At 55.5% G+C, this 27812-nt stretch overlaps 12 protein-coding genes across 12 annotated transcripts; 8 read left to right on the top strand and 4 right to left on the bottom strand.

The window, feature by feature from the left end:
* Positions 1 to 24: 24 nt before the first annotated feature.
* Positions 25 to 1853, top strand: EV422DRAFT_112476 (uncharacterized protein). The gene is made up of 4 exons (XM_053064610.1): positions 25 to 207; positions 277 to 361; positions 431 to 1257; positions 1335 to 1853. The coding sequence occupies exons 1-4, from the start codon at positions 150 to 152 to the stop codon at positions 1544 to 1546; spliced, it is 1182 nt and encodes a 393-aa protein (XP_052924299.1). The 5' UTR covers positions 25 to 149; the 3' UTR covers positions 1547 to 1853.
* A 45-nt stretch (positions 1854 to 1898) lies between these two features.
* On the top strand, positions 1899 to 3317 carry EV422DRAFT_112469 (DJ-1/PfpI family protein). Its single transcript, XM_053064609.1, has 3 exons — positions 1899 to 2253; positions 2323 to 2796; positions 2862 to 3317. The coding sequence occupies exons 1-3, from the start codon at positions 2034 to 2036 to the stop codon at positions 3011 to 3013; spliced, it is 846 nt and encodes a 281-aa protein (XP_052924298.1). The 5' UTR covers positions 1899 to 2033; the 3' UTR covers positions 3014 to 3317.
* Positions 3206 to 3968, bottom strand: EV422DRAFT_568848 (dihydrofolate reductase-like domain-containing protein; the record flags this gene model as incomplete). Its single annotated transcript, XM_053072691.1, has 2 exons — positions 3206 to 3545; positions 3625 to 3968. The coding sequence occupies 2 exons, from the start codon at positions 3966 to 3968 to the stop codon at positions 3206 to 3208; spliced, it is 684 nt and encodes a 227-aa protein (XP_052924297.1).
* Positions 3969 to 4072: 104 nt separating this feature from the next.
* On the top strand, positions 4073 to 6756 carry EV422DRAFT_112194 (uncharacterized protein). Its single transcript, XM_053064608.1, has 4 exons — positions 4073 to 4159; positions 4232 to 4533; positions 4603 to 4918; positions 5072 to 6756. Exons 2-4 carry the CDS (start codon positions 4248 to 4250, stop codon positions 6465 to 6467), a joined length of 1998 nt encoding a protein of 665 aa, XP_052924296.1. The 5' UTR covers positions 4073 to 4159; positions 4232 to 4247; the 3' UTR covers positions 6468 to 6756.
* A 563-nt stretch (positions 6757 to 7319) lies between these two features.
* On the top strand, positions 7320 to 9290 carry EV422DRAFT_111996 (Grap2 and cyclin-D-interacting-domain-containing protein). Its single transcript, XM_053064606.1, has 3 exons — positions 7320 to 7891; positions 8295 to 8657; positions 8727 to 9290. The coding sequence occupies exons 1-3, from the start codon at positions 7688 to 7690 to the stop codon at positions 9210 to 9212; spliced, it is 1053 nt and encodes a 350-aa protein (XP_052924295.1). The 5' UTR covers positions 7320 to 7687; the 3' UTR covers positions 9213 to 9290.
* On the bottom strand, positions 9291 to 9992 carry EV422DRAFT_111851 (uncharacterized protein). Its single transcript, XM_053064605.1, has one exon. The coding sequence runs from the start codon at positions 9734 to 9736 to the stop codon at positions 9368 to 9370; it is 369 nt and encodes a 122-aa protein (XP_052924294.1). The 5' UTR covers positions 9737 to 9992; the 3' UTR covers positions 9291 to 9367.
* Positions 9908 to 12508, bottom strand: EV422DRAFT_621150 (uncharacterized protein; the record flags this gene model as incomplete). Its single annotated transcript, XM_053074127.1, has 8 exons — positions 12192 to 12508; positions 11511 to 12120; positions 10921 to 11430; positions 10634 to 10842; positions 10299 to 10552; positions 10207 to 10228; positions 10059 to 10113; positions 9908 to 9987 (listed from the first exon to the last, which is right to left on the bottom strand). The coding sequence occupies exons 2-8, from the start codon at positions 12058 to 12060 to the stop codon at positions 9908 to 9910; spliced, it is 1680 nt and encodes a 559-aa protein (XP_052924293.1). The 5' UTR covers positions 12061 to 12120; positions 12192 to 12508.
* EV422DRAFT_112068 (uncharacterized protein) lies at positions 12507 to 15013 on the bottom strand. Its single transcript, XM_053064607.1, has 5 exons — positions 14403 to 15013; positions 13959 to 14220; positions 13750 to 13874; positions 13559 to 13668; positions 12507 to 13486 (listed from the first exon to the last, which is right to left on the bottom strand). The coding sequence occupies exons 1-5, from the start codon at positions 14744 to 14746 to the stop codon at positions 12882 to 12884; spliced, it is 1446 nt and encodes a 481-aa protein (XP_052924292.1). The 5' UTR covers positions 14747 to 15013; the 3' UTR covers positions 12507 to 12881.
* EV422DRAFT_551026 (ribonuclease E inhibitor RraA/Dimethylmenaquinone methyltransferase) lies at positions 14967 to 15800 on the top strand (the record flags this gene model as incomplete). Its single annotated transcript, XM_053071805.1, has 2 exons — positions 14967 to 15015; positions 15088 to 15800. The coding sequence occupies 2 exons, from the start codon at positions 14967 to 14969 to the stop codon at positions 15798 to 15800; spliced, it is 762 nt and encodes a 253-aa protein (XP_052924291.1).
* A 497-nt stretch (positions 15801 to 16297) lies between these two features.
* On the top strand, positions 16298 to 17771 carry EV422DRAFT_498035 (diacylglycerol acyltransferase; the record flags this gene model as incomplete). Its single annotated transcript, XM_053067983.1, has 4 exons — positions 16298 to 16619; positions 16918 to 17262; positions 17376 to 17546; positions 17614 to 17771. The coding sequence occupies 4 exons, from the start codon at positions 16298 to 16300 to the stop codon at positions 17769 to 17771; spliced, it is 996 nt and encodes a 331-aa protein (XP_052924290.1).
* A 1555-nt stretch (positions 17772 to 19326) lies between these two features.
* EV422DRAFT_579456 (uncharacterized protein) lies at positions 19327 to 23423 on the top strand (the record flags this gene model as incomplete). Its single annotated transcript, XM_053073319.1, is given in 7 exon segments — positions 19327 to 19590; positions 19610 to 19679; positions 19861 to 19971; positions 20116 to 20427; positions 20463 to 20958; positions 21034 to 22177; positions 23280 to 23423. Coding segments are annotated over 7 exon segments (2460 nt in total), but the record flags the coding sequence as incomplete, so codon positions are not given.
* An 839-nt stretch (positions 23424 to 24262) lies between these two features.
* EV422DRAFT_621146 (uncharacterized protein) lies at positions 24263 to 27687 on the top strand (the record flags this gene model as incomplete). Its single annotated transcript, XM_053074126.1, has 12 exons — positions 24263 to 24280; positions 24346 to 24546; positions 24624 to 24792; positions 24869 to 25225; positions 25305 to 25352; positions 25434 to 25586; positions 25680 to 25814; positions 25904 to 26112; positions 26170 to 26447; positions 27004 to 27296; positions 27359 to 27557; positions 27613 to 27687. The coding sequence occupies 11 exons, from the start codon at positions 24263 to 24265 to the stop codon at positions 27538 to 27540; spliced, it is 2043 nt and encodes a 680-aa protein (XP_052924288.1). The 3' UTR covers positions 27541 to 27557; positions 27613 to 27687.
* Positions 27688 to 27812: the final 125 nt, after the last annotated feature.

The following is a 27812-nucleotide window of genomic DNA, read 5'->3' as shown; positions in this document are numbered from 1 at the left end:
GCTCTCAAGGGAGGTCGGGCTTTGCGCTATGTCCGCGACGACTGCAAAGTTTATAAAAGGCCAGCCCGTCGAGGGATTTCCTGTCGATTTGTTCAAAAAGCTCAGTCAACAGTCAATACCTTTCACATCAACATAAAGCGCTATCCATCATGACTGCAACCACAAAGATCGTTGTCCTGGGTGGAGGTTACGGTGCGATGGCAGCAGGTATGTGCTCACGAGATTTGCATCACGTTCGATAAGGAACCAAGTTCTGACGTTCTGGTTTTTTTACAGTCAAGCAGCTGACGTCCTCTCTCGGAAAGAGGCCGGATATTGAGATTACCGTCGTGACGAAGACCGATTTTATGGTTCACAGCGTGTATGTATCCTCATTTTCAGCATCGAACACAGATGTTCATCCAAACCTCACTAAAATCCATTGGTTTAGTGGCGCATTCCGCCCTCTCGTTGACGAAACCTGGGCCGAGAAGGTCTACATCCCATACACAAACCTCTTCCAAGGAGTCGCCAACGGCCGCGTCGTGCAAGGCAACGCTGTGGCCATCCACGAGACCCAAGTCACCCTCGAGGACGGCACCACCGTCCCCTTCGACTACCTCATCATCGCCACCGGCTCAGCCTACCCCTCCCCAACTAAGACCCCTCACCTTCACCGCGCCGACAGCATCGCCGAAGTGCAACAACTCAACAAAGCCGTCGCCAAAGCCTCCTCCATTGTCATCATCGGCGGCGGACCCGTCGGCGTCGAGATCGCCGGTGAGATCGCCGTAGCCGACCCAACGAAGAAGATTGTGGTCATCCACGGCGGCGACGAGCTCGTGCAGTCGCCGAAGAGCACCGCAGCGTACCGCGCCCGCATTCTGGCTGGTCTACACGCCCGCGGTGTCCAGGTCGTCTTATCGGAACGTGCGAAAGGGTGGGAGGAGTTGATCCCGAACCCTATCCAGAAGGGGTACCACGTCTCGGAAACGGTTCCGGTGACCGTCCACACGAACAAGGGCAACTCGTTCACCGGCGACATTGTGTTCCTCGCTAACGGCAACGCGAAATACAACTCCGACCCCGCCAAGGCGCTTGGAGAGGGAGTCGTGAACGGGCAGAACCAGATCAAAGTGCGGCCGACGATGCAGCTGGCTGATGAGAAGTACTCCAAGATATTTGCGATTGGGGATGTGAATGATACGCCGGAGAAGTTGGCGTACATTGCCGGCGAGCAAGGGACTTTGGCTGCTAAGAATGTCGTCAAGCTGATCTGTGAGTATTGATTGCGTCAATCTGGTACGTAGCTCGCACGTTCGTATGCTGACGTTATAGCCACCTCCATCACACAGCCGCCCAACCAACAAAACCCGCAATCCTCGACGTCTTCAAACCCATGGCTATGGGAGTCGGCATTGTCACACTCGGCAAATCCGGCGGCGTAATGCAATTGGGCTCATTCACATTCGGCGATTTCGTCGCTCGTCAAATGAAATCGAAAGACCTTTTCACATCAAAGAACTGGGCATTGTTGAACCTCTCGGCCGAGTTCAAGAAGTTATGATTGTGCCAGATACGCTTGTATTGAAATCACCCTCTCATCGCCTTTGCATCGCTTCGTAGAATTAATAGGACCTCATTTGAGTAAATTTTTTGTGTTTACATTAACATAATTTTTACATGTATACTGTGAGTGTCTTTAGACCTACTATGTACTGTATAGATGCCGCTGGATACCCTGAGAGGCAAGTCAAACGGTGGATGGGTCGTCCAGAAGGAAGTTTTTTTGTGGGATGTCTCAAACCTTACGAACGGTTATGAAGATGGACCAATGCATGCATTTCCGACGGATACGCTGCTTACGCCCGGACAACGCGTGCCGTACAACACGCACCGCACGTTCCTTTGACGCGCACCCAATACTCTTTTTTTGTCCATCGATGCCGCACGCCAGACTCAATGGCCCAATTCAAATGCACTATGTATAAATACTCCCTTCACAACACGGCCCTCTGGAAAAGAACTAACAGCTCACCATCTTAACCGCCATCATGTTCTTCAAAACGCCCGCCCTCCTCGTCCTCGCAGCCCTCATCGGCATCGCGCAAGCTGCTCCTCAGCCAGTCCGCACCGTCTCCTTGAACGGCACATCCCCCACCCCGATTCCATCTAACCAACCCAACCCGCCCACACCGGCGGCCGGCAACTCCACTGCGACCCGCAGTTTCGGGATGCTGTTGTATCCCGGGTTCACCGCCCTTGATGTCTTCGGTAAGTCCCCAACATCTCGCACTCCAACCCCGGCCCGTTCCTCACCCCACCCCTTCTTCCCTCGTCCAGGCCCCCTAGAATGGCTCAACATGCTCTCCACCTCCCACAACATCACCCTCTCCCTGATCTCCACCACCAACTCCACGAACCTCACCGGCATCTCCTCGCTCGCCCAGGGCACCCCGATGTCCATGTCCCTCACAGGGGCCGTCGGCGAAACCATCCTCCCAACCCACACGCTCCTCACCGCGCCTAAGCTAGACATCCTGATTGTCCCGGGTGGTCTCGGGACGCGTTCAGAAGTCAACAACACGGATATATCCGCGTTTATCAACGCTCGGTACCCCGAGTTGGAGTACCTGCTCTCGGTGTGCACAGGCGCGGCGCTGTTGGCAAAGAGCGGGGTGTTGGATGGACGGAGGGCGACGGGGACGAAGTTCAGTTGGAAGTTCATTACGGGGCAGAGTGATAAGGTGGAGTGGGTGCCGAGGGCGAGGTGGGTGGAGGATGGGAATGTGTTGACGAGTTCGGGGGTTACGGCTGGTAAGGCGCTTCATTCACGGCGTTGTCCCTGCTTTTGGTGTGTTGCTGACATTCCTTGCGTTTAGGCATGGATATGATGTACTACTTTGTTGGAAAGCTGTACGGCGAGAAGCTTGCGACCCGTCTGACGAACGTCATTGAGTACATCCCCATCAAGAACTCGACATTTGACCCTTTCGCGGACATTTGGAACGTTACCAGTTCCACTATGGCGTGAAATTTTGTTTTGTAGCGTAGCACCCCGTCGTTGATGTTATTTATGTAGATGTTTGCACTTTGGCGCAAGACTAGATGTAAGATTCGTATGTACACTAGATAAGTGAAAACAAAGCATTCTTCACCAAAAGATGGTGTTCCTGAGATTTGACACACCTACGCCGCCCTTTGACCATCCTCGGTCCACCCCTCCCTACCTCCTCACGAACATGCCAAACTCATACTCCAACCCTCTCTCCCTCTGCACGCCCACCGGCACCATCGGCCCCACCACCTCCCTCAACTCCTCCTCCCTTGCCTTCCTAAACACCGCCATATCCACCTCCGGGAAGAACGTATCGCACTCGATGGGAGCCGGCGCCTTCACACGCGTTAATAGGACGTGCGAGCAGGAGGGGTGGGCGAGGGCTAGGATGTAGATGTGCGAGCCGCCGATGATGAAGGTGTTGGTGGGGCGGGTGGTGGTGGTGAGGTAGGTGAGGGCTTCTGGAAGGGTCGGGAAGGCGAGGGTGGGGGTTTCTGGGGTGCTTCGGCTGTTGTGCAGGGGGTGTGAGTGGACTTGCCCACAAGATCATCACGCATGCCTCGTTTTGTTTTGAATGGAACCCTCACCTGCACACCTCCACCCTCACGTCCTCACTCCCCGTCAGAACGACGTTCACCCTCCCCTTCAGCGGCCTGAACCCATCCGGCATCGAATCCCATGTCCTGCGTCCCATAATCACCGCGTTCAGCGGTTTCTGCCCATCCTCCACATGCGTATCTCCCTGAGTCTTATCGGGGTAGGCGTTGCCCACCCTCCGTCCCAACCACGTTGTGACGGCGTTAAAGTACCGCATTTCGCTGGGAATGTGCCATGGTAGGTCGTTGTTTTTGCCTATGCCGTTGGTGTCAGCGAGGGCGGCGGCAATCAGGATGAGGTGCGGGATTGGTGGGTTTGGGGGTTCGTTTGTCATTTCTCTCTCGGGGGGTTAGTGATAAGAAGCAGAGACCTTTGGCGGCGGTGGCAACTGGAGTGGTTGAGCTCCTCGCTGAGCAGTTGCTGCTATCTAGATTGGCGTAAAGATGTCTGGTTCACGGACGTGGCAGCGAGCATCTGAGCATTGGTTTGTTGAGCCCTTCCCATTCTCCTCGGCTGCCTCCTCAGGTAGGCAAATACCGCCTGAGCTGCTGTCCCCGAGCTCCCAACTCACTCTCTTTCCTCAATGCCTTAACATAGAGAGTCAACTTCCAACATGCCGGACTTCATCCCCGACCTGGCAACAATTACTGAAGCCGAGATAGACAACCTTAGGGGACAGCAGTTAGACGTTCTCATCAAAAGGGCTGGGATCAGGCCTATACCACAGTTACTCGCTGGAAAGAAGGAATGTCTCAAGGTATATGCTCAGGAACGGGATGAGGCTCAGGGTCACGGTGGCGCTTCCAGTTCTCACGGGATCGGACGGCAAGGATCTGCGGCGGGTGCGAATATTCAGCAAATGCACCTTCCGCCGCGTATTCCAAACCGCAAACTCGATGGTAAGCGGTTTGCCGAGTGCCTTTCTTGGTCCTTTACCGATCTCAACCTTACTTAAAACGCCTCTACAGTTGATGTCATATACAGCGCTGTTGGTTCCAGTTGGTCTGACCTGCAGTGGCCAGGCGTCTTTGTCACAGCCGAAGGGGTGGATGTCAAGTTCGACCCGACCACAGACGGCTATAGCGTCAACTTGTCCCAAATCATTCCCGCCGTGATATCCGACGTCGAGGATCAACAGGATCCTGACGCTTACAGTGATGGTGGCGTCCATGTCCGATGTGGGATATTCAGGAACAGATTGAAGAAGGCTGGAACGGTTGGCAGCTTAACAGCTCAACGCCGGGGGGAGGATGTGTATAAGCAGGTTGCACTAGATGATGGAAGGTGAGATATTGCATGCGTTGAGCTTGCGCTGCATATGCAATTTCTGTTGCTCTGCTGAACGGGTGGCCGTATGCGCTGGGCGTGGGCCGCGTACGCATGTTTCCGTGCTCCGAGGGATTTGCTGAACAGATGCATCGACCATCCTCAATATAGATACCACCTTTACGTCGCATTCATGCGCATTGTCCGAAACTCCGATCCAGGACAGAAAGTTGTTCCCGGGACGACATCAGCCGATTCTTTGCGCCATTACGAGACCGCCTCCCGGCACGCATGCAACATGTTCCGCCTTTTACCGCCTGAGATCCTCACTGCGATCTGGAAATTCCTGCCTCCCGAGCAACTTCCCTGGAACAGACAGTCGGCGCAGGTCAGACGGGAGCCCATCGTCGTCGCACATCAATGGCTCGGGAGATGGAGAGAGGCGCCTCGCGATTCGCTCGTCGTACCGGCATTCCTGAGGTGTCGGCTGAACCTTGACCATCCGCGAATACACGCAGCCCTGCAAATCCTGGCCGAAGGGTGCGAAGACAACACGTTCCTCCGTTGTCAGAGGGAAGAACGGGATGCTCTCGTTGAACAAATGCTAGCTGCTCACGAATGCTTCGGGGAGTGTCTCACATTCGACGCCGGGACCAAAATCGGACGGCGGTTGCTCGAAGCCGCGTTGCCAAAGACAAAGAACAAGGACGGGAAAATGGGGATCTCGGTATTTGAACCAGCGGAATATCTGCACGGCAATTGCGGGTCCTACTTTGAGTGGGTGTGCGAGAAAGGGTGGAACGTCGCCGCATTGGCATGCTGTCAGATCAGCCCGTTGCCTGTCGCCGACCTGGAGGACGCGCTCATCAGCGCCTTCCTTCTCGGCGACCCCGTCGTATTCGAGCACGTCCGCGGTGGCGCGGTGACGCCGTTATGCCCCGCACGGTCAGCTACGATCATAGACCTTGTCCTCGACATGCCCGACTGCCCCATCGGGAGTCTCGACATGTTCATATACCTCACAGAAAACTCAATCATGCCCGTGTGGGACTTCCACTTCCATCAGTGGCGGGACCTCCCTCACATCATACACTACCTCAAACTCCTCCATATCGCGATCCCGCCAGCCACCGTCCGCGATTTCTTGAAACATGCACTTGTGCTTGAGCACGACCAAACGAAAGTGAAATTCGAGCTGATCCAGGAGTTTGTCAACAGCTTCAACGTTAACATCGATCGACACTCTACGGGGTTACAGAGTGCGATGGAGGGAAGGTACTCAGATGAGACCCGCGAGACCCATTGCCGCAAGCTCAGGGACTTGCTCTGGCTGGGTATGAGCCCCGCGAATCTCACACAGCGCAATTTGACCCGTCTGATGTGTCAGATCGCGGGTGACGCGGTGCAAAGCGCGGGTGAGAAGACGGTTGTTGCAGGAGGAGAGCCGAAGAATGCGGATACGACGACGGATGTGAATGAACAGCGGTTGTGGTGGGATGTGCTGAACTGTGTTAATGCGGCGGAACAGAGGAAGGCTGAAAGGGCGGGGATGATGGGCTCATTCTAGGTAGTACAGTAGGTAGGCTTTTGGCGTAGGGTGTGCGATGTCGAGGAGAAAGAACAGGCTTCCTGATACGTGGAACATCGGGTGATCGGAACCTGCGGCTGGCCGTGGGGAGGATCATTGGCCGCTTGGAAGTGACCTTTTTGTGGAGACGGTTGCAGAGTGAATGAGACGTTGCGGGGTCAAGGGGAAAGCTCTTCCCAAAACACACCGACGTGCTTGCCTCCGCCGTCATCTCCAACTGCGGGGCGATGGTATTGGTGGACTGTGATCGGAACGTTACGGCTCCACGAACAGGTGAAAGACTTTACACATTAGGGGAATGGGAACGCCCATAGAAAAAGGTCAGGCTTAGTCAAGCTACCGCGCTCCTTGCAAATATACCGCGAAGGATGTCAGGATTTAGGAAAATCTGTACAGTACATCCTATTATTTTTCCCTGGCTCTTGGCTGGCTCCCCATCAACTGCAATACATGCATATCCACTTCATCCTACATTCTTGCGGGTCCAATAAAGTTCATTCCACGGTACATTGATGACGACAACGGCTTGTATCTGCCTAACACCTCTCCCATACTCTCTATTCTTTGCAGGCTTCCGCGTTGCCCAACTCAGATATCTTTCGACGCGCCTCGTTTCTTTTTCGAGCGTGGCCGTGGGCGGCAATGGTGATTGTTGAATCAAAGAGTTGAGACAGAACATCAGGGTCCCCATTGGCGAATTCCCGCATGGCCTCGACCACCGCCTTTGGCTCACGGCCTGCTAAGACGGTAGGGAGCTCCATGTCCAGCCACTCCCGGATTTCTTCTTTTGTACGTGGCATTTATAACGTCGTTAAGAACGTGCTGGATGAGTATGCAAACTGTTAAAAAAAGGGAAAGCGGAAATGTGGAAATGTACGGGAATTGCTCCAGCATTCTCACTGCAGATGTGCATTCTACACCTACCCACGGCTTTCTGGTTGTGTGGCACTATTGCCGACGTCCTCAGAGTGGATGCACAGGCTGGAAGCGTGCACTGTATATATAGGTCTTGGGGGGGGCCGCCGTGTTCCTTTTGACTGGCCCTCTCGCAAAAGCGCAAAAGGCAACTTCAGCAACTTCAGCCAAACCGCCACCAACCTTGACTTCCGTTGCCGCCGACTAGACTGGACCACCTATTGGATCAACAACAACCACCCGACACCAGCCCCAGCCCACTCAGCTTCGCCCGCACCACCACAATGACAACCCCCCCAACCCCGTCCACTCCCGCCCCCAACTTCGACGTGGACCTCGCAACCCTCATAGACCTCGCCTTACACCTATCCCAGGAACTGCAGAAGAGGGACACGACGAGTGGACTGCCGCTGAAGGAGTTTGACCAGAGATGGTTTGAGACGGAGACGAAGAATACGGTGAAGTTGCTGAGTCATAATGCCACCAAGGTGAGGGGTGTGAAATGGATTGGGGGAGGGAAGGCGAGTGAGAGGGAGGGCCGAGCGAGGCGAGGGATGCTTGAGGGTCCCGAGCGAAGTGAGGAGAAGGCCAACGATAGTGAGCCCAACTTGGCCGTAAGCCCAATTGGGCCGTAGGCCCAGGAATGCTTGAGTGCGACGAGGCCGAAGGCGCAGGATTGCGGATCACACACCAGTCCAACGTCGCGGAGCGTGCAGGGTATCGTTCAACCATCCGCTCCATGCTGATGGTCGATGGTTGTTTATGGGTTGATGGTTGATAGTTGATGAGTTGATGAGTTGATGGGTTGATGATTGTTGATGAAGGTTTCCATCATCCGTCGTCCCTACACACCCGATCGCTCACCCACACACCCTCCTCTCCTCCCCGTAGCTCTCCCTGATAGCCCCCGAAAAATCGCGTGACACCCCCAAAGTCACGTCCGAAATCCACAAATGCCTGCTCCACCTCTCGGCTCTGATCGACTCCGTCCCCGGGTCCCTCGGGTCCGTCCTCCAAGACGAGATCCGCTCCACCGTCTCTTTACTCTTCACTGACGTCGCCTCCCTCGCTAACAACTTCCTAACGACGCCGCGGGAGTTGAAAACAGGGAGCAACAGCATCGGATATGCGAGTTCGACGGGGTTGGTGTGGAAGACGTGTGAGGTTGTTGAGGGGATGGCGTTTAGGAATGGGGAGGCGGTTGCGAGGCGAGTCAGGGATCGATTGGGGCTTGTTGAGGATGCGATTGAGGAGGTTGAGGGGACGATTGAGAATGGTGGTGGTGGTGGGGGCGCTGGGGGGTGGGGCGACCTCATGGGCGAGGACGAGGGGGATGATGCCGACGGGGATGCTGAGGATGAAGGCGGCAGGCAGTTCACACCCTCGGAAAAGGAACTCGCCAACCAATGTCTGGTCATCATGAAGGCCACAAAACTCCTGCTCAAGAAAGTCATCGTGGCAGTGCAAAACGAGGAACAACCATCCGCATCCAAAACCCCACCAACAACAACGACAAGAACAGAATCAGAAGCCCTCCTCACCGAACGCACCCTCATCCAAGACACCCTCGCCCGCGTCTCCCTTGAAACCTCCCACCGCGTCGACGACCTCGCCCTCCTCATCGAGCCGCCCCTCCACGCCAGCGAAGTCGCCGCGGCCGCCTCTGCGCTCGCACAGACCTGTGCGAGTGTCATGGAGGCGGTAAAGACGCTTGTGGAGGATGAGAAGACGTTAAGTTGGTTCGAGACGTGTGGCGCGCAGGTCGGGAGGGTGTTGGAGAGGATCCTGGAGCGGGATAGTGCGCGGTGAACGTAGAAGCGACCCCACCGCCTCGACCCATATATCGCATTACCATCTATTTTGTTTCTACAAGTTGCCCTCATCGGCGACGCCTCAGGCAGAGGTACAATGATGTGGATGGCAGATAACCACCACGGAAAATGGGATGGGGTGAAAACTCTAGACTACCGGGAGAATGCGTCTGGTCTGCGGCCATTGCCAAGCACCACCGAACGCACAATCGAGAGGAAATTCTTGGTGCTTAGGACGTCCCGATTGTGCACTTTCATCCGTAGTCGTAGTGGTTGTCTTCCAGGAATCTCAAACGGCGTCCAGTCTTGGTTGATACATTCGGGGTTGGGGCAACCCACCAATCCATGGACGTATTCCATTCTTCCCTTTCGAGCTTGCCACGGCCGAGGTGACAGCCGGCGTCCGATGTTTTTCTTCACACACCCGTGGCAGTCTGGGCACACGGAAGACGTTCGATACTCATCTAGCAAGTAGCATGGAATGCTGTTTCTTGCAAAGAGGGTGCGGAATCTGATTTCCATGATGAGTTGGCATATTAAAATACATAGTAGGTACCACAAATGATGGTCACTCACCCCTTGGTCTTTGATGACTCCTGAAAGCACATGGTCTTCCCAGCGTCGCTCCAATCACCCAAGATGACCACAAAATGCTTTCCATACAGGCGTCACATGTTCTTGATGAGCTTGCTCTCAGACTTTTGCCGCAGAGAACGCCTTGAATCTGCGAGCCACGTGAATCTGATCCCGGTAAAACTCATCCAGGGCGGGATCTGGGATATGGATGGGATGTCAGCCCATGTATCATTAAATTTGAGAATCAAAATTAAGTAGAACATCATACCTGCATGTATGTGATCCACAATGAACGCTGAGAACGCCTCGATGTTCATGCTCTTCTGCGACGGAATATGTGATTCCATCTCGGCGACGCCGGCATTGATCTTTCACTCTGTCATGTCTCTTCGAAAGAACCGAGACTTTGTCTCTACCGCCCGTTGAGTGGATGTGTATCTGGTACGGGGTGGTGCATTGTGAGAATGTGGCAACGGAATGTCAAAAGCAGTAATCAACTGGAACGTACCGAAATGGGCGCTCCTTCTCGATGTCTCGACAGAACAGGAGGTCATGCTTGCCCGGATCAATGCAGACGATGTTTGGAGCCTCGCGTAGTTCCGCAATGTGGTGCTCAAAATACAGCTGCTTGACTTCTTCCCGCATTTGCGGCTTGCTGCGCTTCCGGGCCCGATGCCCATACTTGAGCCCTGGCTTCTTGAAGTGGATGGTAACGGAATACCCGTTTGTGCTGATTGACCCATCAAATTTGAGACCAAGCTTCTTTCAATGTTTGAAGACCTTGTCCTATAATCCGTCATTCAGTAAGGTGATTGAAATAAGAGCGGAAGGATACAGACTTACATTCACATTGAGAAACTGCCCCCACAGCTCCTGCTTGCGTTCATCAGTGAGTTTCCCCGTGGGACGTCGGCCAACATCCAGGATATGAGTGCCTAGGATCAGCGTGTCGATCCGAACAGATGACTGGATTCGAGATTTGCGCAGCGGGATAGCGGAAAACAGCCGCATTCCACGGCGCTCATAGAGGCATGAGAGCTCACAATAGGCACCTGTGATGAGGCAGGTGCGGACCATGATTAGACAAAAGAGGGCACCGCGGGGGGGGGGGGGGGAATATACTAACTCACCTAAATATGCCATTGCGTCCACTGCAAGGCTGTACGCAAGCGGCTCATCCTGGGGAGGAAACAGAGCCCATAACTCGTCGAGGACGGTCCGCTCAATTCGTGTGAGGCGCGCAAATTCCTCTTCGGTTGGATACTCTTCAAACGTTGCGTACTTTGTAAATTGATGGACACGCCGATAATAGTGTCGCCGCTGCGCTCTCCGGAGATGCAGTACGACTTGCTTCAAACCAAGCCTTTCATTGACATAGCGCAGAAACATTTGCATAAAATGCTCCTGTACGTTGACTTTGAGGTTGGTGAAGATGCTCGTAGCTGTGTACGCTGCGGTCTGTTGGCTATTTCGCATGCGGATGGGGGCAAATCCGTGAACATTACAGTACTCTTGAACCCGTGGACGCAATTCTTGCACGATGACCGGATTGCCGTTGTAGCCCGGATTGTTTAGCAGCTCAAATATCACACTAATGTGCTTGTCGGTGATGTCCGGGAAATCGTGTAGAGGATGATCAGCTGTGGTGGGGTGGGCAGATGTAGCAGTCAGGACATTGTTTTATGGGAAATATACAGTGTAGTGTACCTCAAAAACTCACCAAGGTAGTACTTGATAAAGAAGGTGGTGTGGCGCGCAAGGACATGAACATCGGCGATGAACGTTGTTAGGCGCTCCCTTTGGACTTGATTGTGATTTTGGATTCGGTGAAGGGAAACCTTTGTGCTGGCATGTGTCTGCGGGCGGGGTCGTTGAACTGGTGGTGGAGGCGGGGGTTCAAGCACCAGGGATCCACCCGGTGTGCTGGGAAACCGGAAAGGGATGGGAGCGGGGAGGTTCAACGGACGCTGCAGACCCCTTTCGACGGGTGAAAGCCCTTGCCGCTGATGCTGCTCCTGCTGCCCATCTTCATCTTCGTCGCCGGAACTCTCGCCAACCATGTCTGCAATTGCTTGGGGCAAGTGGTGCTGGACAGACGATGGGAACTCAAATCGCGGGGGTTGCACTGGTGTCTGCACAGCGGCGGTTGGCAGACGTATGGGCAACCGCGGGGTAACCGGAGCAACCTTCCTCCTCTTCCGCCGTGGTGTGGTTGCTCCAGTAAAGATGCCACACCACAGGTGCCCCTGGAGCGCCTGGTGTGAAGACATGATGACTGTGCTGTGCCTTAAGTCAGTCGAGAGACATGTTGCAGGTGATTGCCGTGATAGCTGTGTGTCAAAGAACTCGCGTCAGTGCTGTGGTCATGGAGCTGAAGACGGTGAGGAATTGCGGTTGTTACCTGGTGGCGGTTGAAGGTGAACACGGGGATGCTTACTGCTCACAATAATTGCGTTGGGAAGGAAGGGGGTTGGGAAGGAGTAGAGTGGGGACGTTTTTTACACGCGTGTAAAGGATGTGGGGTAGCTTCCAGGGCAGCTTACAGTAGCTGGGCAGCGAGGGTAGCTTCTGGGGTTGATTTTGGCTCGAGCTCTCTCTTTCCCTTATCCCCCGGATGCTGTGGCTTGAAACAGGTTGTTTACAACACTCCCTCTCAGACTGCAGATCGAATTCGGTTGCCGTCGCAGTCGCCGCTCCACATTCTGCGATTCACTTCACTCTTCACGACACGATCGCCTGAGGCAGCTCGGAATAGGAGCAGCCTCGCGATACGCTATCCACTTGCGCAATCGCCTGAGGCAGCTCGGAATAGGAGCAGCCTCGCGATTCGCTACCTTCTCGACTCAACTTCCGCAACCGCTTGAGGCAGCTCGGAATAGGAGCAGCCTCGCGATTCGCTACCTTCTCGACTCGACTTCCGCAACCGCTTGAGGCAGCCTGGAGTAGGGGCAGTCTCGCGGTACGCTCTCTCGACTCAACTTCCGCAATCGCCTGAGGCAGCCTGGAGTAGGGGCAGTCTCGCGATACGCTACCTATGTTTCTATGTACAAAAAACCCACATTCCGCTCACAACCACATTTTCACGACATCCTTACTCTTCATCGCTACTGCTATCGCTGCTATCGCTATCACTCCCACTCTCCTCCTCTTCCCCACCCTCCTTCGTTTCCTCACCCGTCTTCGCCTCACGCAGCGCCGCCATCGAAGTACCCCCCCTCTCCCACCCACCCCTCTGCACCACCTCCCACGGCCCGCCTTTATCCAGATTCACCACCCACAGATCATCCAAGGTATGCTCCGACTTCTTATCCTCAAACAGCCCGCCGTAGAGTATCAGCTGGGACTTGTAGGTTGCCAGCATCGCGTTGTAGCGGGGGTGGGGCTGGGATGGGTCTATCGCCGCGGGGGTCTCTGCCGCTGGGTCTAACTCCGCTACTGGGTCATCGGTCTTGGCCTTCCCGCTCTTGATGGTAACGCCAAACCACCTCCCCTTCTCAACCTCGAACGCATACATGTCGTTCCGGCACACCACGTCTTCGTCGTCTTCGTTATCCTCCACGCCTCCGAAACGGATTCCGCGGTTCTTATGCATGATCATTGTGCAGCCGGCGCGTTTCGGGGGCGGCTTGCCGGCTTTTTTTGTCAGGCTCCATGTGATGAGGGAGGGGTCCGCGGACATTTGGAGGAGCCACATGTCTAGGGGAGAGGAGGGTTAGGGGGGGGGGGGGGGCGGGGGTTGGTGGGGAGGGTGGAGGGGAAATGTTTTACCGGAATAGACATGCCCGCTCTCGCGATCGCCGTCGATTTGTTTTTTGCAGTAGCCGCCGTAGAGGTAGATTGTGTCGTTGTGGGTTATGAATTGGAAGCCTGAGCGTGGTCTATGAACATCACAAAACTTAATCAAGAACAGGGCGGTTGATTGTGAATGAAGTGGGTAACAAATGAATGGGCCCCCTTACCCAGGCTTAGAAGCAAGGGACGAAAACTCGACTTTGGACCATTTGTACTCGGTCGTGTCGAACAGCCAGAGGTCGTCGTGGTATTTTGTTGTTTTGTAGTTGTCGTAGAAGCCGCCGAATAGGACCTGTGCGTGATAATGATCGAGTCGGTGATGAGAAATCAGGGAAATCGAGGGATTTCCTGGGTAGGCTCGAAAAGCATCACTCACAACAAAATTCTTCCAAACAGTCATCCGATGCCCACTCCTCGCGCTCGGTGTCGGTATATCCAGCTGCTCCCATTTAAGTTCCTTGGGATCAAACACCCAGCAATCTTTCCAGTGATGGAACTGGTTCTGCGACGGCGAGGTGTACTCGCCGCCGAAAACGAGCAGCTTGCCGTTGGTGAGGACGACGGTTTGGTGCCCGCTGCGGGGGGGTGGCGAGACGGGGGTGTTGATGCGACGCCAGTCTTTTTTGTCGATTCTGTATCTGGTGTGGGTAAGACGGGATCAATGATCGGTCAAAGACCATTGAACGTCACCATCAGCCACCTAAATGCTACCCTGCTCGCTTCGCTTGCGGACCGGACCTCAAGCATTCCTGGGCTTCCCGCCCAATTGGGGCTCGCTGCCGCTCGCCTTCTACTCGCTCCGCCCGAATCCCATACTCACTTAAAAAGCTCCCCGTAAACCTTCACCTTCCTCCCCGTACAATGCTCGCCCCCAAACAACCACACAAACGGCGCATTCCCTGCAGCAGCAACCCAACTCGCATTCGCCCTTGGACTCGGCGGCTCACATGCAACCTCCTCGGCAACCCCAATCCTCCTATCCCCCTCCTGAAACTGCTTGATCAGAATCTCAATGTCCTCCTCGTCGCCGTCGTCGTCGAATTTGGAGGCGTGGCGCGAGTCCTTGCGTTCTGCTTTGGAGGCTTGTTTGGAGGCCTTTTGGGATTTCGAGACGGCTTTTTTTGTCGCGTGGTCTTTGCGCTTTTTGCGCTTGTCCCGGGTCATCTTTTGAGAGGTCGGCTGTGTTGAGGGGGGGGACGAAAGTGGGGGTTCTTCTGGAGTGGAAGTCTGCGAGAAAAAGCAGTTGTTGCCTTGTTCTGCGCTACCAGGCGACCACGTCCTAAAACACCACCGACACCCAAGGACCCACCCACAATCTTGCGCTGCTCATCTCCCCAGAAGGTCTCACCCAGCAACCCCCAGCCCACGCACACACACACACACTATGGCCTCATCAGCGTCACTCTCCGCCGAGCGCCAGAGGTCAGGCAACCGTGAGTCAGCAGCTTCCACAACCACCAGTAACAAACCCGCCTTTACGCAGCGAAGCGCCCTGCACATCGAAGCAATCGACCTCCTCGCCCCCTTCTCCACCTGCGACCTCTCCGACGCCCTCACGAAACTCTCTCTCCCTTCGCTTCTGCCATCGCTCACTCTCCGCTCGCCCGACCCAACGAACCGCGTCGTTCAGGAGGCGCGCATCTGCGGTCCGGCGTATACTATTCGCCTGGTCCACGCGAAAAATACCACCTCCCCGCGTTTACCGCCCGGCACGCATCACGTTGACACCATCCCGGATTACCATGTGGTGGTGATCAAAGATGAGGAGGCGGCGACGGCGGTGAACGCGGTATGGGGTGGTCTGATGTCCTTGCGGGCAAGTGAGCTGGGGTGTGCAGGGGTGGTTGTGCATGGGAGAATACGGGATTTGAGAGAGCATTGGGACCTCGGGATTAAACTTTGGGCTATGGGGACTAGTACGATTGGGAGTGGTGGGTTTTCGAGGGCTGCGAGTGTTGGTGAGAGGTTGACTTTTCTGGATGGACGTCAGGTGAATGGTGCACCACCGCAGCCGTCACTGGACCCATATTGCGTTGTGGTGGAGACTGGAGATATTATTGTGGCGGATGTAGACGGCGTAGTGGTGGTTCCTATTGGTAGAGTGAGGGAGGTGGCAGAGGTGGCTCAGAAGAGCAAACAGGTGGATGAACTGTGTAGGAGGGACATTGAGAATGGGAGGAGCATCGCCAAGACGTTCAAAGAGCATCGGGGGAAGTAAAACGACGCTCATCAGTTGTGAAGCCCTTGTACAGTACAGTACATATTATGGCTTGTACAGTACGAAGAATGGATGTCCTGGGATGTCCGATTGAATTGGCATGTCGCAAGTGAGAGAGGGGGACGCAAGGGCCACAATCTCGCATGTGCGCGCGCCGTTTTCGTGACAGAACACTCTTTCCGCCCCTTCCGCCCTCGCGCACATTTTGCGTCTTTTGCAACGGTCCACTCCTCCAACCTCCCTTGCTCCTGCCGCTGCACATCCCCTCCACTCCTCCACTGCACTCTCCCCATCATAAAGGGAACCGCTCTGCTGCAGGCCGGCTACTCATCTGCAGTCTCCTGTCAGGCCTCTTCCTTACCTCGCTTCGCTGTTCGAACGCACCACACGCTGGTCGACACCTGTCCATTCTCGACGTCAAACGAGGCTTTTTTTTTCCATCAGGCCGGTCCTGCCCATCCCTCACCACCACCACAACACCAGCCTCCCCACTCAAAATGGCAGTTCAATGGGCCCCCCTCTCGCTCCCTCTCCCCCGCCGTCGTCAGACCGCGTCAGTCCTCCTCTGGATGCTCCTCATACCCATCTCCTTCGCTATATTCTTCTACTTTCTCTTTACTCCGAAATTCACACCTCTGGCGCTCGCATATGTCGTGTTTATCATTTTGGATCCGAGTCCCGAGACGGGTGCGAGGAGGGTCATGTGGATGAGGAAATTGCCGATTTGGAGGTGGTGTAAGGATTATTTCCCGATCCAACTCGTGTCGATGGCGGAGTTGGACCCCAGTAGGAACTATCTTTTTGGTTATCATCCTCATGGTATGTATGAGCGAGCGGAGCGAGCCACATTGCGCCAGAGGCGCAATACTCCCCTCACCGCATTTCTTAGCGAGCGTCAGATCTTTTGCGAGCGAAGCGAGCAGCACATTGCGCCAAAGGCGCAATACTCCCCTCACCATGTATCCCCAACCTTATCGTCGCGACCGGAGGGAGCAGAATACCATTCAACCATCGAACCATCCATTTGACCATTCAACGGTCGCCTGCCTTATTTCGCTTGGCATGCTTTCGAATCCCATCGGTGACCTTACCTTTTTTGTTCGTATTATTTTTTTAGGAATCATCGCCCTCGGCTCCTTCCTCAACTTTGGCACCGAAGCCTCCTCCTTCTCGCACAAATTCCCCGGGCTCAACATCCGTCTCATGACCCTGCAGACCAACTTCAACCTCCCCCTCTGGCGCGAAGTCCTCCTCTCGCTGGGAATCTCGTCCGTCAGCCGCCGGTCGTGCGATAATATTTTGAATAAAGGGCCCGGACATAGTTGCATGATTGTTGTGGGCGGCGCGACGGAGAGTTTGCATGCATTTCCGGGGATTGCGGATTTGATTGTGAGGAAACGGTTAGGGTTTATCAAGGTTGCGCTGAGGAATGGGGCGGATCTTGTGCCGGTTTACAGTTTTGGTAGGTACTCACTTGGCGAGCGGAGCGAGGGAAGCGTCATTCATATTGCATATCATGAGAATCACCCCATCTCACTCCATCTCTTTCCCCCCCCCCCCCCCCCCCCCCCCCAGGTGAAAACGACCTCTGGGACCAAGTCCCCAACCCGCCCGGGTCCGCCGTGCGCACCATGCAAGCGCTCTTCCAGAAATACATGACATTCGCGCCCCCGCTCTTCTTCGGCCGCGGTGTGTTCAACTACAGTTTTGGGATCATGCCGTATCGTCGGGCTGTTGTTTCCGTTGGTGAGTATCTCGAAAAGAGAATCACATTCCTCTCTTCTCTCATGTTTCTAACGTCGCATGATTCTAGTCGGACGACCAATCGAATGCCCCAAAATCGAAAACCCCTCCCAAGAAATCCTACTCGAGTACCAACAGAAGTACCTCGACGAGCTGATGCATATCTGGGACACGTACAAGGACAAGTACGCAAAGAACCGCAAGAGGGAGATGCGGTTCCTTGAATGAGAAGGACGCGTTTGAATTGCTGACGCCGTCGTGGGCGATGGCGTACGGGCCCGAGCTTGGCTGTTACCCCTTTTTTTTAGTCATATGATTCTCTTGATTTACTTTCTCTTACTTAGTTTTTAGTATATCCTCCAGCTCTAGTTTTGGCTTTTCGCATACTCTTAATCTTTCGTCGGTGCCTTCGTGGACATCAGACTTATTAAAGCCTGCGCAACGCTCACGTGATGAAACCCACGTGATGGAACGCTCTCTCGGACGCTCTTTTGGCCACCTGTACCGTAACAGTACACCCTTCTGGTACTACTGTAATTGCATTCTGACAACACTGGCGCTTTGGCACAGTTGAATACTGCTCTCCTTGCAGATGTGCAGGTAGCAAGCTCAATTCCCACTCCCAGACAACTTCTTTGTTTGTTCAGATTATGACCCCTGTCGCGCTAGGCGCGGCGTGGTAACTACTGTCGCGCTCGGCGCTTCGTGGGTGTTAACTGAACAGCACAACTAAGTATCGCAACAGAAAGCAACCGAAATGTGCCTCAACCAATCCTCCAGTCCTTACCCGCTCTCAAACAGCTCGATGCACGACCATTTTTGCTCTGCCTCATGCTCCTTTTTGTTTTATTCCTCCCGTTTCACACAGCTCCATCTCGACGGGGCTCTGGGGAAACCACCAACATCGCTCATCGCAGTTTTCGGCGCTTCTTTGCACTCACAATAAGCGCAAGCTAGCCAGTGTCCATAAAGCTGGGACCCCCCCAACATTAAGTCAGTGTCCACTGTCGGCGCGTCCGCGACTCACAGGCTACAGCACCCGGGTCATTTTCTTCATAGTCCTCTCCCCAGCCCAAGATCCTCCGGCAATTGCCAAACTTTTTTCCACAGAATGCAATGGCACTGTTGCCCTGCAGCTAGAAGAGCTATGACCACTGCCGGCACGGCCAGGCGTGGTATTCACTGCCGGCATGGCCAGGCATGATTGTTAGCTTGACTTTTGCTGGGCAGCATTCTGCCATTGCTTTTTGGAGGTGCCGGTGCCGGTGGCCCTCGGTACTTCCGCAATCGCTTGAGGGGCAGCCTGGATTTGGGCACTCGCGTTGCGCTTTTGATGTCGCTTTGAGGTATGTGAGCGATAGCGAACCGCGAGCGGGGAGAGCCCAGTGTGATTTCGCGCTGCAGCGTGAAGGCTGTAAGGCCGAGCGTCAACAACCCTAACGGGCTTTGCTTCCATCTATTGTCCGCCACGCCGTCGGGGGAACCATTTTCGCCCCACGCTGTACTAGTCAGCCCTCAATGGATTTTGGGGAGAAATTCGTCCCCCGCACGTTAAACCGGAACGGTCCTGGGCACCGTGCCCCGTCTATTCTCTGTGTAGGCGCCGGCTCTTGGAACGTTGCCGCGGCTTTGACACTCTCATGGTGATTTGTCTGGGGAATGGAGTGTACATGAGTTAGTTGGGGTGAAATAAATAGCAGGCAGCGTGGGCATGGGAGTGGGAGTGGGTTGGTAGAATGGGGCCAGCGCGAGTGCCCAAATCCAGGCTGCACCTCAAGCGATTGCGGGAGTCCAGAGAGCGGTCGTGCTCAACAAGGGCCGCGAGATCGGCGTAAAGCAAGCGCGCCCAGGCAGCACAGCCCATGCAGGTCGACCTCCCGCAAGCGGCGGTCGTGCTCAACATGGGCCGCAAGCCCAGGCGGTCAACACCCAGCGGAGACGCCCACGGCTGCACAGCGGCCACTCACCTCGTCAGCGCTGAGCATTCTCGGAGTGTGCTCTGGCCACTCACCTCGTCAGCGCTGATCATTCTCGGAGTGTGCGCTGTGTGAGTTGCCGGGCTTGAGCTGGAAGGAGGTAGGCGCCGGCCAGGGGGGCGAGGAGGCTGTCGTCCGCTGCAAGCGCTTGACGTTTCATGTGGGAGTGTGGTCTTGGAGATGCTGCGATCATCGATGGCCGCAGCAGCAGTGTGACCGGCAAGCCACGACTGCGTCACCTCCAGCGGATTGGCTAAGCAGCCAAGCGTGGCCGGCTCTGGATGACGGAGATACACACCCACACACAGCCACCACACACTCACACACACACACCCACACAGAGCGGCGGCGCAGCGGGTACAAAGATGGAGACTCGCAGCCAAGCGGCGGCAAAGGCGCCCGGCCCTAGCCGGTCAAAGATGGAAGCGGCCGCTGACAAGGCGGCGGGCGAGGTATGGGCGTGTGCAGCTGGCATATATATATAGTCTCGCCACCGACTTGCCATAGGCATGCGATAGCGCGGGCGGGGAGGCGCTACCGCGGGCACTGCCGCGCACAGGCGCTAACGACACATGCGCACCCACCGCCTTTTCTAGATGCTGGCCCGCCCGTCAAAGGTGGCAGAGGCCGCCGATAGGGCCGCTGATAGCTCCAACTTTGACGGTGAGAGCGACGAGGCGTTGGCGGACATGGCCACCAGCGTGCTGCTTGCCATCGGCGACGAGGGGAGCGAGTACGAGGAGGAGGGGGAGGAGGAGGAGGGGGAGGAGGAGGGCGACGCGGAGGAGGGGGCCGGGGAGGAGGAGGCGAGCGCCGCACCCAAGAAGTGCAGTGGAAAGTCCGCCAAACGCCTCCTTCAGCAAGAGAAGACAAGAATGGTCAACTTCTACGGGCGGGCAACCCCGCTGGTCGGTTCAGGTCATTGAACATGGCGGAAGCCCAGAAAACAGCCGACGTCGACATGGGGCGGATGAGGGAGGCTGCCGGTGCGGAGGCGAGGCCCGCAACCGCCAACTTGCTTGGCCACAGTGCACAACGTAGCCTTGCGCGGGCGCTGGTTGACCAGCTGGACGGCGACGACAGGAAGGCGCTCGGCGACGACGCGGGGAGCATATCGGGGACCATCGCAGACGTTGTTGTAGCCGAGGGGGCGCTCATCATGGCTGCCCAGAGCTTGGTCGAGATCTGCAGGCTGGCCGGCGAGCCCCTCCAACTCATAGTTGCATCCTCTCGGAACGCAGGCCGCAGCTACCTGGTCATGGACAGCGACGACACAATGCGGATCGTGGCGGGGGGCCTAATGGGGCAGCCTGTCGACACCACCCACGCAGCCCGGCGTGCTGTGGACACCTACGTGCGCTCCCTGTTTGTTGAGGGGGAGAAAAATGGGGGAAGAGAAAACACGGGGCTAAAAAAGATGGGGATGAAAAAGAAGGTGCGTGACCCGCGTTAACGTCACCCGCCGCGCTAGCGCTCGTAACCAAGTCGTCTCTGGCTCCGCCCACCCCGTGCAGGCAAACCCCTGGCGCCCATTGTGCCCATCTGGAAAAACAGAGAGGGCCTCCGCGATGCACTTCGGGACAAGTACAACAAGGCATCCAGCAGGGACATCAGGCGCACGCCTTGGCCGCAGATCCGCGCGCTGACAAACCCCCTCCTTGTCGTGGGCTGGCCGCCGTACTTGCCGTATGGCCACATCTTTGGGAGGACGGCAAGCAAGGAGGAGGTGGCAAGCTTCTCGCTGTACTGGGACTGCATTCAGCTCCGTCGGCGCGAGGACGTGAGCTTCGACGACCTTTTCGCGGAAGAAAGGCCCGGGGAACCGCTGGCATCTGTGCCCGGTGTGACCAAGAGCAGCTGGGAGGGGGCAGGGCCCACGGCAGCTCAGATCGAGGCGCTTTCTGGCCCCCCAGTCAGCGAAGGGGCGGCAGGGGAGGTCAGCGAGGGGGCATCGGTGAAGGTCGCCATGGAGGGTGTGGAGGGGGTGGAAGAGGAGGCGGCAGAGAGGGTGGCGGAGAAGACGGCAGAGAGAGCGGCGGAGAAGGCGCCGGGGGAGGCTGAGGCTGGGAAGCGCAAGCGCGCAGAGGAGGAGGAGCCGGAGCAAGCGCCCCCCGAGAAGAGGGCCAAGCCCACTGCAGCCGCGGAGGAGGAGGGGTCGGAGGAGGAGGGGTCGGAGGAGGAGGGGTCGGACAGGGATACTCCTTTGGACATTGGACTGGAGGAAGTCAAAGTCGGTGGTGTCGAAGCCAGTGGCAGGGCTGGTGAGGACACTGGAGTTGGCATCGATGGGGAAGCTGGTGGGGGAGTACGTTGTAACTATGGGATTGATATGGACGCCGACTGCGGAGTAACGGAAGATGATGCGGAGATTGTCGAATTACCAACGACGTTTCCCGGACCGGCAGCGTGGTGGAACAGGCTGCCGGCAGTGTGGAAAGGCGAGCCGTGGCCAAAAGTGGATGAAAAGCATCTCGCCTTCCTTGAACGCGTAATCAGCAGCAAACGCATGCCGGTGGGCCAGTGGGCTCTTGGTTGCGGCATAAAGGAAAGAGGAGGAGACCTGAGGATGCCGGCAGGGTCGTCGATCATCGAACTCGCTACCATTCAGAAGATTGTCAAACCCAACAGCTGGCTGAACGATCAAGCTGTCAACAGGTGCGGTCTTTCCAATGCGCATGTTTTATTGTTGTCACTCACTGATGCTTGTCTCTGGATATATAGGTGGTGCGCGTTGTTACAAGCCAGGTCATCACGCCACCCAACCATTTATCCGCCACTGCTAGTTGTTGGATCCACTTGGCTCCAAAGTGTCAAAATGGCACGGAGATCCAGTGTCCCTATTCGGCTTGTTCCGGTAAGAAAAGTTACTTAACCGTACCGTACTTAACTAAACTAACTTTCCTTTTTTGTTTTATGTTAAGCGGTCGATCAATGTTGCAGAGTACAACATACTGCTATTCGCAACAAACCCAGATAATCTGCACTGGGTCCTGTTTGCAATACTCGTCGCGGTGGCGGCGCCCAAGTCCGCAAAACCCCTGGGCCCCCCTGGTTCGCCATTAGGCAGACACGAAAACGTATCCCTTGATTTATTTGACTCGAAGCCTCGCCCGAATGACGACGACTACGTTGATAAGATGGCCAATATCGGCTCCCTCTTGTGGGATTGGTACATTACAGCCACTGAAGCCCCGCTCAATCACACACCGACACCAACGGTGTTATGATCTCGACGACGGGGGCGGAAGCGAAGTAGGGAAGACAGGGCGAGTGTGATAGGCGACAAGAGATTGTATTGGCGAAACAAGAAACAAGGACTAGAACAGGAGATGAGAAGAACTGGTGTTGATCTGCTGGGGAGGAAGGGAATGGACGAAGAGAGGCCGGCTATTTATAGATAGGCAACCCAGCAGATCAGAGAACAACAACAACAAGAGGGGACTGGGGGGCGCCAGCTATGCTCCTAGAGCGTGCGTGGCGAGCGTAGAGAGCATTACTACAGCTGCTGGCTATGGGGAAGCAGTGGTGGGTGTGGAGAAGCCTAGGGGGGATTGGCGAAATGAGAGGAGAGAGGAGGAGTGGCGATATTGCAAGAGGATTGGCGAAATGAGAGGAGAGAGGGGGAGTGGCATTGACATTGACATTGACACTGACATTGACACTGACATTGACATTGACATTGGCGTTTGACATTTGGCGGTTGACATTGGCGGCTGTCAGTAGGTAAGCTTATGGTATGGGCGCGTCGTCCATAACAAATGGTTGACACCCTCTTCACGCCTCGACAGCCCAATGACCAGAACTGCGGTACATTTGTGTGCATGATGGCTGATGCCATTGCCTGTGGTGCCGTGGGTGAGGTTACCGAATCATGGGCCGATACGCAGACCGCCGTCAATGCCCGCCATAACATCGCACTGAGCATCGTGTTGGCCATGTTTCTTCACGATGGTGATGCTCATCAGTATACGGATGTCACAAAGTGCTAGAGATGGAAGATGCAGATGCCGGGGTGGAAGGTGCAGAGATGTCAGCGTAGGAGGAGGTGCAGAGGGGGGTGCAGAAGGGTGTCGTGCCGTAAGATGCGAGCTCCTAGTTGTGATAGGGGGAGAGTATAGTATATCATACGTATAGTACGTGCCTTCGCATCCGTCATCCATCCACCTCGTAGCTTTCCTGAAACGCGTTGGAATCATCAATCCAACAACTGTGGTGTATACGCGCCTGGGGATGGATGTGAGGCGCTTGCACCTGATCTCGTTTGACATGATTTTCTTAACTGTGTCAAGCTTGAGAGGATGCTTATATTATGACGTGAGACAGCTGTGAGGAGCACCATCAGAGCTGTTAGAAACAGATGTGGTATGGACATCAGGGGCCAAAACTCGCTCAAGACGTGTTGGACCAGTTGGGGTTGTACTCTAGTAACTTGGGTCCACAACCCTAACCCGTTACCTTGACAACCCTAACCCGGTTAGGGCTATCAACCCTAATCCCAATCTCACAACCCTAACCCAGTGATAACCCTAATCCCCAACCCTAATCCCATGACACCTTCCGGTTTTCCACCAGCCCAGAAATGTAATTTTCCAGCACAGTATCTGCAATTCCACCGTGGTCCACGCAGACTCGACGATCAATTAAGCTGTGCTACGTATCACAGTTCCAATATCACTGGACTCATGACGTTAGCGCTGGACTCGTTACGTTAGCGCGGGCGCGGGTGCTAACGCCCGTAAAGCCATGTTAGCGCGGGCGCGGGTGCTAACGCCCGTAAAGCCACGTTAGCGCAGGCGCGGGTGCTAACATCTGTGAAGCCACGTTAGCGCGGGACGCATGCCACTCACCATGCCCCGGGGCTCCACGTCAAAGCAGACGTGCCCCAGGACGTGAGCAGACAAACCCCAGACCGCCAAGACCAAGCTCCTTGTTACGCACACTTACACACACTTCTCGCGCACACTTCCACCCTCGCACATTCAAGGCAAACCCCCGACCAATCTCTAAAAGCCCTCAACACGTCGCAGGTAAGCAGCAGTCCTGGATCCTCCTCGAGAGCAGGCCCCTTGCTCGGTCCACTTGATCTCACCATGTGCCTGCACAGCATAGCACAGCACAGCACAGCACAGCACAGCACGGCCATCATGTCATCACACCAGGCGCTCCAAGGGCACTGGTGGTGTGGCATCTTTACCGGAGCTACCACGCCGCGGCGGAAGAGGAGGAAGGTTACTCGAGCTACCCCGCGGCTGCCCATACGTCTGCCAACCACTGTATAGACGCCATTGCAGCCCCCACGATTCGAGTTCCCACTGTCTGTCCAACGCCACTTGCCCCAAGCAATTGCAGACATGGTTAGCGAGAGTTCCGGCGAGAGTTCCGGCGATGAAGACGGGCAGCAGCAGCAGCAGCGAGGGCTTTCACCCGCGGACAGGGGTCTGCAGCGCCCGTTGAACCTCCCCGCTCCCATCCCTTTCCTTTTTCCCAGCACACTGGGTGGACCCCTGGTGTATGAACCCCCGCCACCACCACCACCGCCACCACCACCAGCTCAACGACCCCGCCCGCAGACACACGCCAGCACGAAGGTTTCCCTTCACCGAGTCCAAAATCACAACCAAGTCCAGAGGGAGCGCCTGACAACGTTCATCGCCGATGTTCATGTCCTTGCGCGCCACACCACCTTCTTTATCAAGTACTACCTTGGTGACTTTTGAGATACACTATACTGTATATTTCCCATAGAACAATGTCCTAACTGCTACATCTGCCCACCCCACCACAGCTGACCATCCTCTACACGATTTCCCGGACATCACCCACAAGCACATCAGTTAGATGTTTGAGCTGCTCAACAATCCAGGCTACAATGGCAATCTGCTCATCGCGCAAGAGTTGCGTCCATGGGTTCCAGACTACTGTAATGCTCAGGGATTCGCCCCCATCCGCATGCAAAATTGCCAACAGACCACAGCGTACACGGCTACGAGCATCCTCACAAACCTCAAAGTTAACATACAAGAGCATTTCATGCAAATGTTTCTGCGCTACGTCAATGAAAGGCTTGGTTTGAAGCCAGTTGAACAGCATCTCCGGAGAGCGCAGAGGTGACACTATTATCAGCGTGTCCGTCAGTTTACAAAGTATGCGACATTTGAAGAGTTTCCAACCGAAGAAGAGCTTGCGCGCCTCAGACGACTTGAGCGGACCGTCCTCGACGAGTTATGGGCTCTGTTTCCTCCCCAGGATGAGCCGCTTGCGTACAGCCTTGCGGTGGACGCAATGGCATATTTAGGTCAGTTAGTATATTCCCCCCCCCCCCCCCCCCCCCCCCCCGCGGTGCCCTCTTTTGTCTAATCATGGTCCGCACCTGCCTCATCACAGGTGCCTATTGTGAGCTCTCACGCCTCTATGAGCGCTGTGGAATGCGGCTGTTTTCCGCTATCCCGCTGCGCAAATCTCGAATCCACTCATCTGTTCGGATCGACACGCTGATCCTAGCCACCCATATCCTGGGCTTGAGCCGACGTCACATGGGGAAATTCACCGATCCACGCAAGCAGGGGCTGTGGGGGCAGTTTCTCAACGTGAATGTAAGTCTCTATCCTTCTGCGCTTATTTCAATCACCTCGCTGAATGACGCATTGCAGGACAAGGTCTTCAAGCATCGAAAGAAGCTTGGTCTTAAATTTGATGGAACAATCAGCACAAATGGGTATTCCGCTACCATCCACTTCAAGAAGCCAGGGCTCAAGTATGGGCATCGGGCCCGGAAGCGCAGCAAGGCCCAAATGCGGGAAGAAGTCAAACAGCTGTATTTTGAGCACCACATCGCCGAACTACGGGAGGCTCCAAACATCGTCAGCAATGATCCGGGCGAGCATGACCTCTTGTTCTGTCGAGACATCAAGAAGGAGCGGCCATTTAGGTACGTTTCAGTTGATTACTACTGCCCTGCTGTCCCCACTGTCCCTCCCCGCTGGCCCCGCTATCCCCGCTGTTGCCGCTGTCCCCGCTCCGCTATCCCCGCTGTTGCCGCTGTTGCCGCTATTGGTTACGCCATCAACTTTATGCTATCAACTTCCGCCATCGCTGATCTCAACGCTTCCTGTGCTGAGCACAACCGCCGCTTGCGGGAGGTCGACCGGCATGGGATGTGTTGTCGCTTCGCCGTCGTAGTCGTGAAGAGCAAATCGCGAGCCCGGCTCCTACTCCAAGCTGGACTCAAGCGATCGCGGAAGTTGGCGGAACGTTCAATGAGATCAGAATGCGGAGCAATGCATGGCGACTGCAACTGCAACGGCAACTGAATTCGATCTGCAGTACCTCCGCTATCCCCGCTGTCTCCGCTATCGCCGCTGTCCCCGCTGTCCCCGCTCCGCTATCCCCGGTGTCGCCGCTGTCCCCACTCCGCTGTCGCCTCTGTCCCCGCTGTCGCCCCTGTCCCCGCTGTCGCCGCTGTCCCCACTGTCGCCGCTATGCAGATCAACACCCTCCTCAACCCTGTCCCCGTCCCCATCCCCACCATCCCCCCCCGTCACCATCCCCACCATCCCCTTTGTTCAACATTCCGTTGCCGCGTTCTCACAATGCACCACCCCATACCAGATACACATCCAATCTATGGGCAGTCGAGACAAAGTCTCGGTACTTTCAAGAGACATGACAGAGCAAAAGATCAATGCCAGCATCGCTGAGATGGAATCACATATTCCGTCGCACAAGAGCATGAACATCGAGGCGTTCTCAGCGTTCATTGTGGACCACGTACATGCGGGTATGATGTATCATGCATTGTCTTCAAATTTGGTAACACGTGGGCTGACATCTATATCCCAGATCCCGCCCTGGATGAGTTTTACCAGGATGAGATTCACGTTGCTCGCAGATTCAAGGCGTTCTCACTGTGGCAAAAGTCTGAGAGCAAGCTCATCAAAAACATGCGATGCCTGTATGGAAAGCATTTTTTGGTCATCTTGGGTGATTGGAGCGACGCTGGAAAAACCATGCGCTTTCAGTAGTCATCAAAGACCAAAGGGTGAGTGACCATCATTGTTTTTTATGTATCATTATGCTAACTCATCATGGAACAGATTCCGCACACTCTTTGCGAGAAACGGCATTCCATGCTACTTGCTGGATGAGTATCGAACGTTGTCGGTGTGCCCACACTGCCACGGGCGTGTGAGGAAAAACATCCGACGCCGGCTGTCACCTCGGCCGTGGCAAGCTTGAAAGGGAAGAATGGAATTCGTCCATGGATTGGTGGGTTGCCCCAACCCCAAATGTATCA

This window comes from Fimicolochytrium jonesii, assembly GCF_025526975.1.
Source record: "Fimicolochytrium jonesii strain JEL569 chromosome Unknown EV422scaffold_17, whole genome shotgun sequence".
In the NCBI taxonomy this organism is placed as follows: domain Eukaryota; kingdom Fungi; phylum Chytridiomycota; class Chytridiomycetes; order Spizellomycetales; family Powellomycetaceae; genus Fimicolochytrium; species Fimicolochytrium jonesii.
Note: the sequence above shows the minus strand (reverse complement) of the source record. Positions and strands in the feature narration are given on the sequence as shown.

Coding starts and splice junctions, on each gene's coding strand:
- EV422DRAFT_112476 (XM_053064610.1), top strand. CDS start 150: ATGACTGCAACCACAAAGATCGTTGTCCTGGGTGGAGGTTACGGTGCG. Junction 208..276: donor TTACGGTGCGATGGCAGCAG/GTATGTGCTCAC, acceptor GTTTTTTTACAG/TCAAGCAGCTGACGTCCTCT. Junction 362..430: donor GATTTTATGGTTCACAGCGT/GTATGTATCCTC, acceptor CCATTGGTTTAG/TGGCGCATTCCGCCCTCTCG.
- EV422DRAFT_112469 (XM_053064609.1), top strand. CDS start 2,034: ATGTTCTTCAAAACGCCCGCCCTCCTCGTCCTCGCAGCCCTCATCGGC. Junction 2,254..2,322: donor CACCGCCCTTGATGTCTTCG/GTAAGTCCCCAA, acceptor TCCCTCGTCCAG/GCCCCCTAGAATGGCTCAAC. Junction 2,797..2,861: donor GAGTTCGGGGGTTACGGCTG/GTAAGGCGCTTC, acceptor CCTTGCGTTTAG/GCATGGATATGATGTACTAC.
- EV422DRAFT_112194 (XM_053064608.1), top strand. CDS start 4,248: ATGCCGGACTTCATCCCCGACCTGGCAACAATTACTGAAGCCGAGATA. Junction 4,534..4,602: donor TCCAAACCGCAAACTCGATG/GTAAGCGGTTTG, acceptor ACGCCTCTACAG/TTGATGTCATATACAGCGCT. Junction 4,919..5,071: donor GTTGCACTAGATGATGGAAG/GTGAGATATTGC, acceptor TCCTCAATATAG/ATACCACCTTTACGTCGCAT.
- EV422DRAFT_111996 (XM_053064606.1), top strand. CDS start 7,688: ATGACAACCCCCCCAACCCCGTCCACTCCCGCCCCCAACTTCGACGTG. Junction 7,892..8,294: donor TGAGTCATAATGCCACCAAG/GTGAGGGGTGTG, acceptor TCCTCCCCGTAG/CTCTCCCTGATAGCCCCCGA. Junction 8,658..8,726: donor TTGAGGATGCGATTGAGGAG/GTTGAGGGGACG, acceptor CTCATGGGCGAG/GACGAGGGGGATGATGCCGA.
- EV422DRAFT_111851 (XM_053064605.1), bottom strand. CDS start 9,736: ATGGAAATCAGATTCCGCACCCTCTTTGCAAGAAACAGCATTCCATGC.
- EV422DRAFT_112068 (XM_053064607.1), bottom strand. CDS start 14,746: ATGACCCGGGACAAGCGCAAAAAGCGCAAAGACCACGCGACAAAAAAA. Junction 14,221..14,402: donor GTTTACGGGGAGCTTTTTAA/GTGAGTATGGGA, acceptor TACCCACACCAG/ATACAGAATCGACAAAAAAG. Junction 13,669..13,749: donor TCCCTTGCTTCTAAGCCTGG/GTAAGGGGGCCC, acceptor TGATGTTCATAG/ACCACGCTCAGGCTTCCAAT.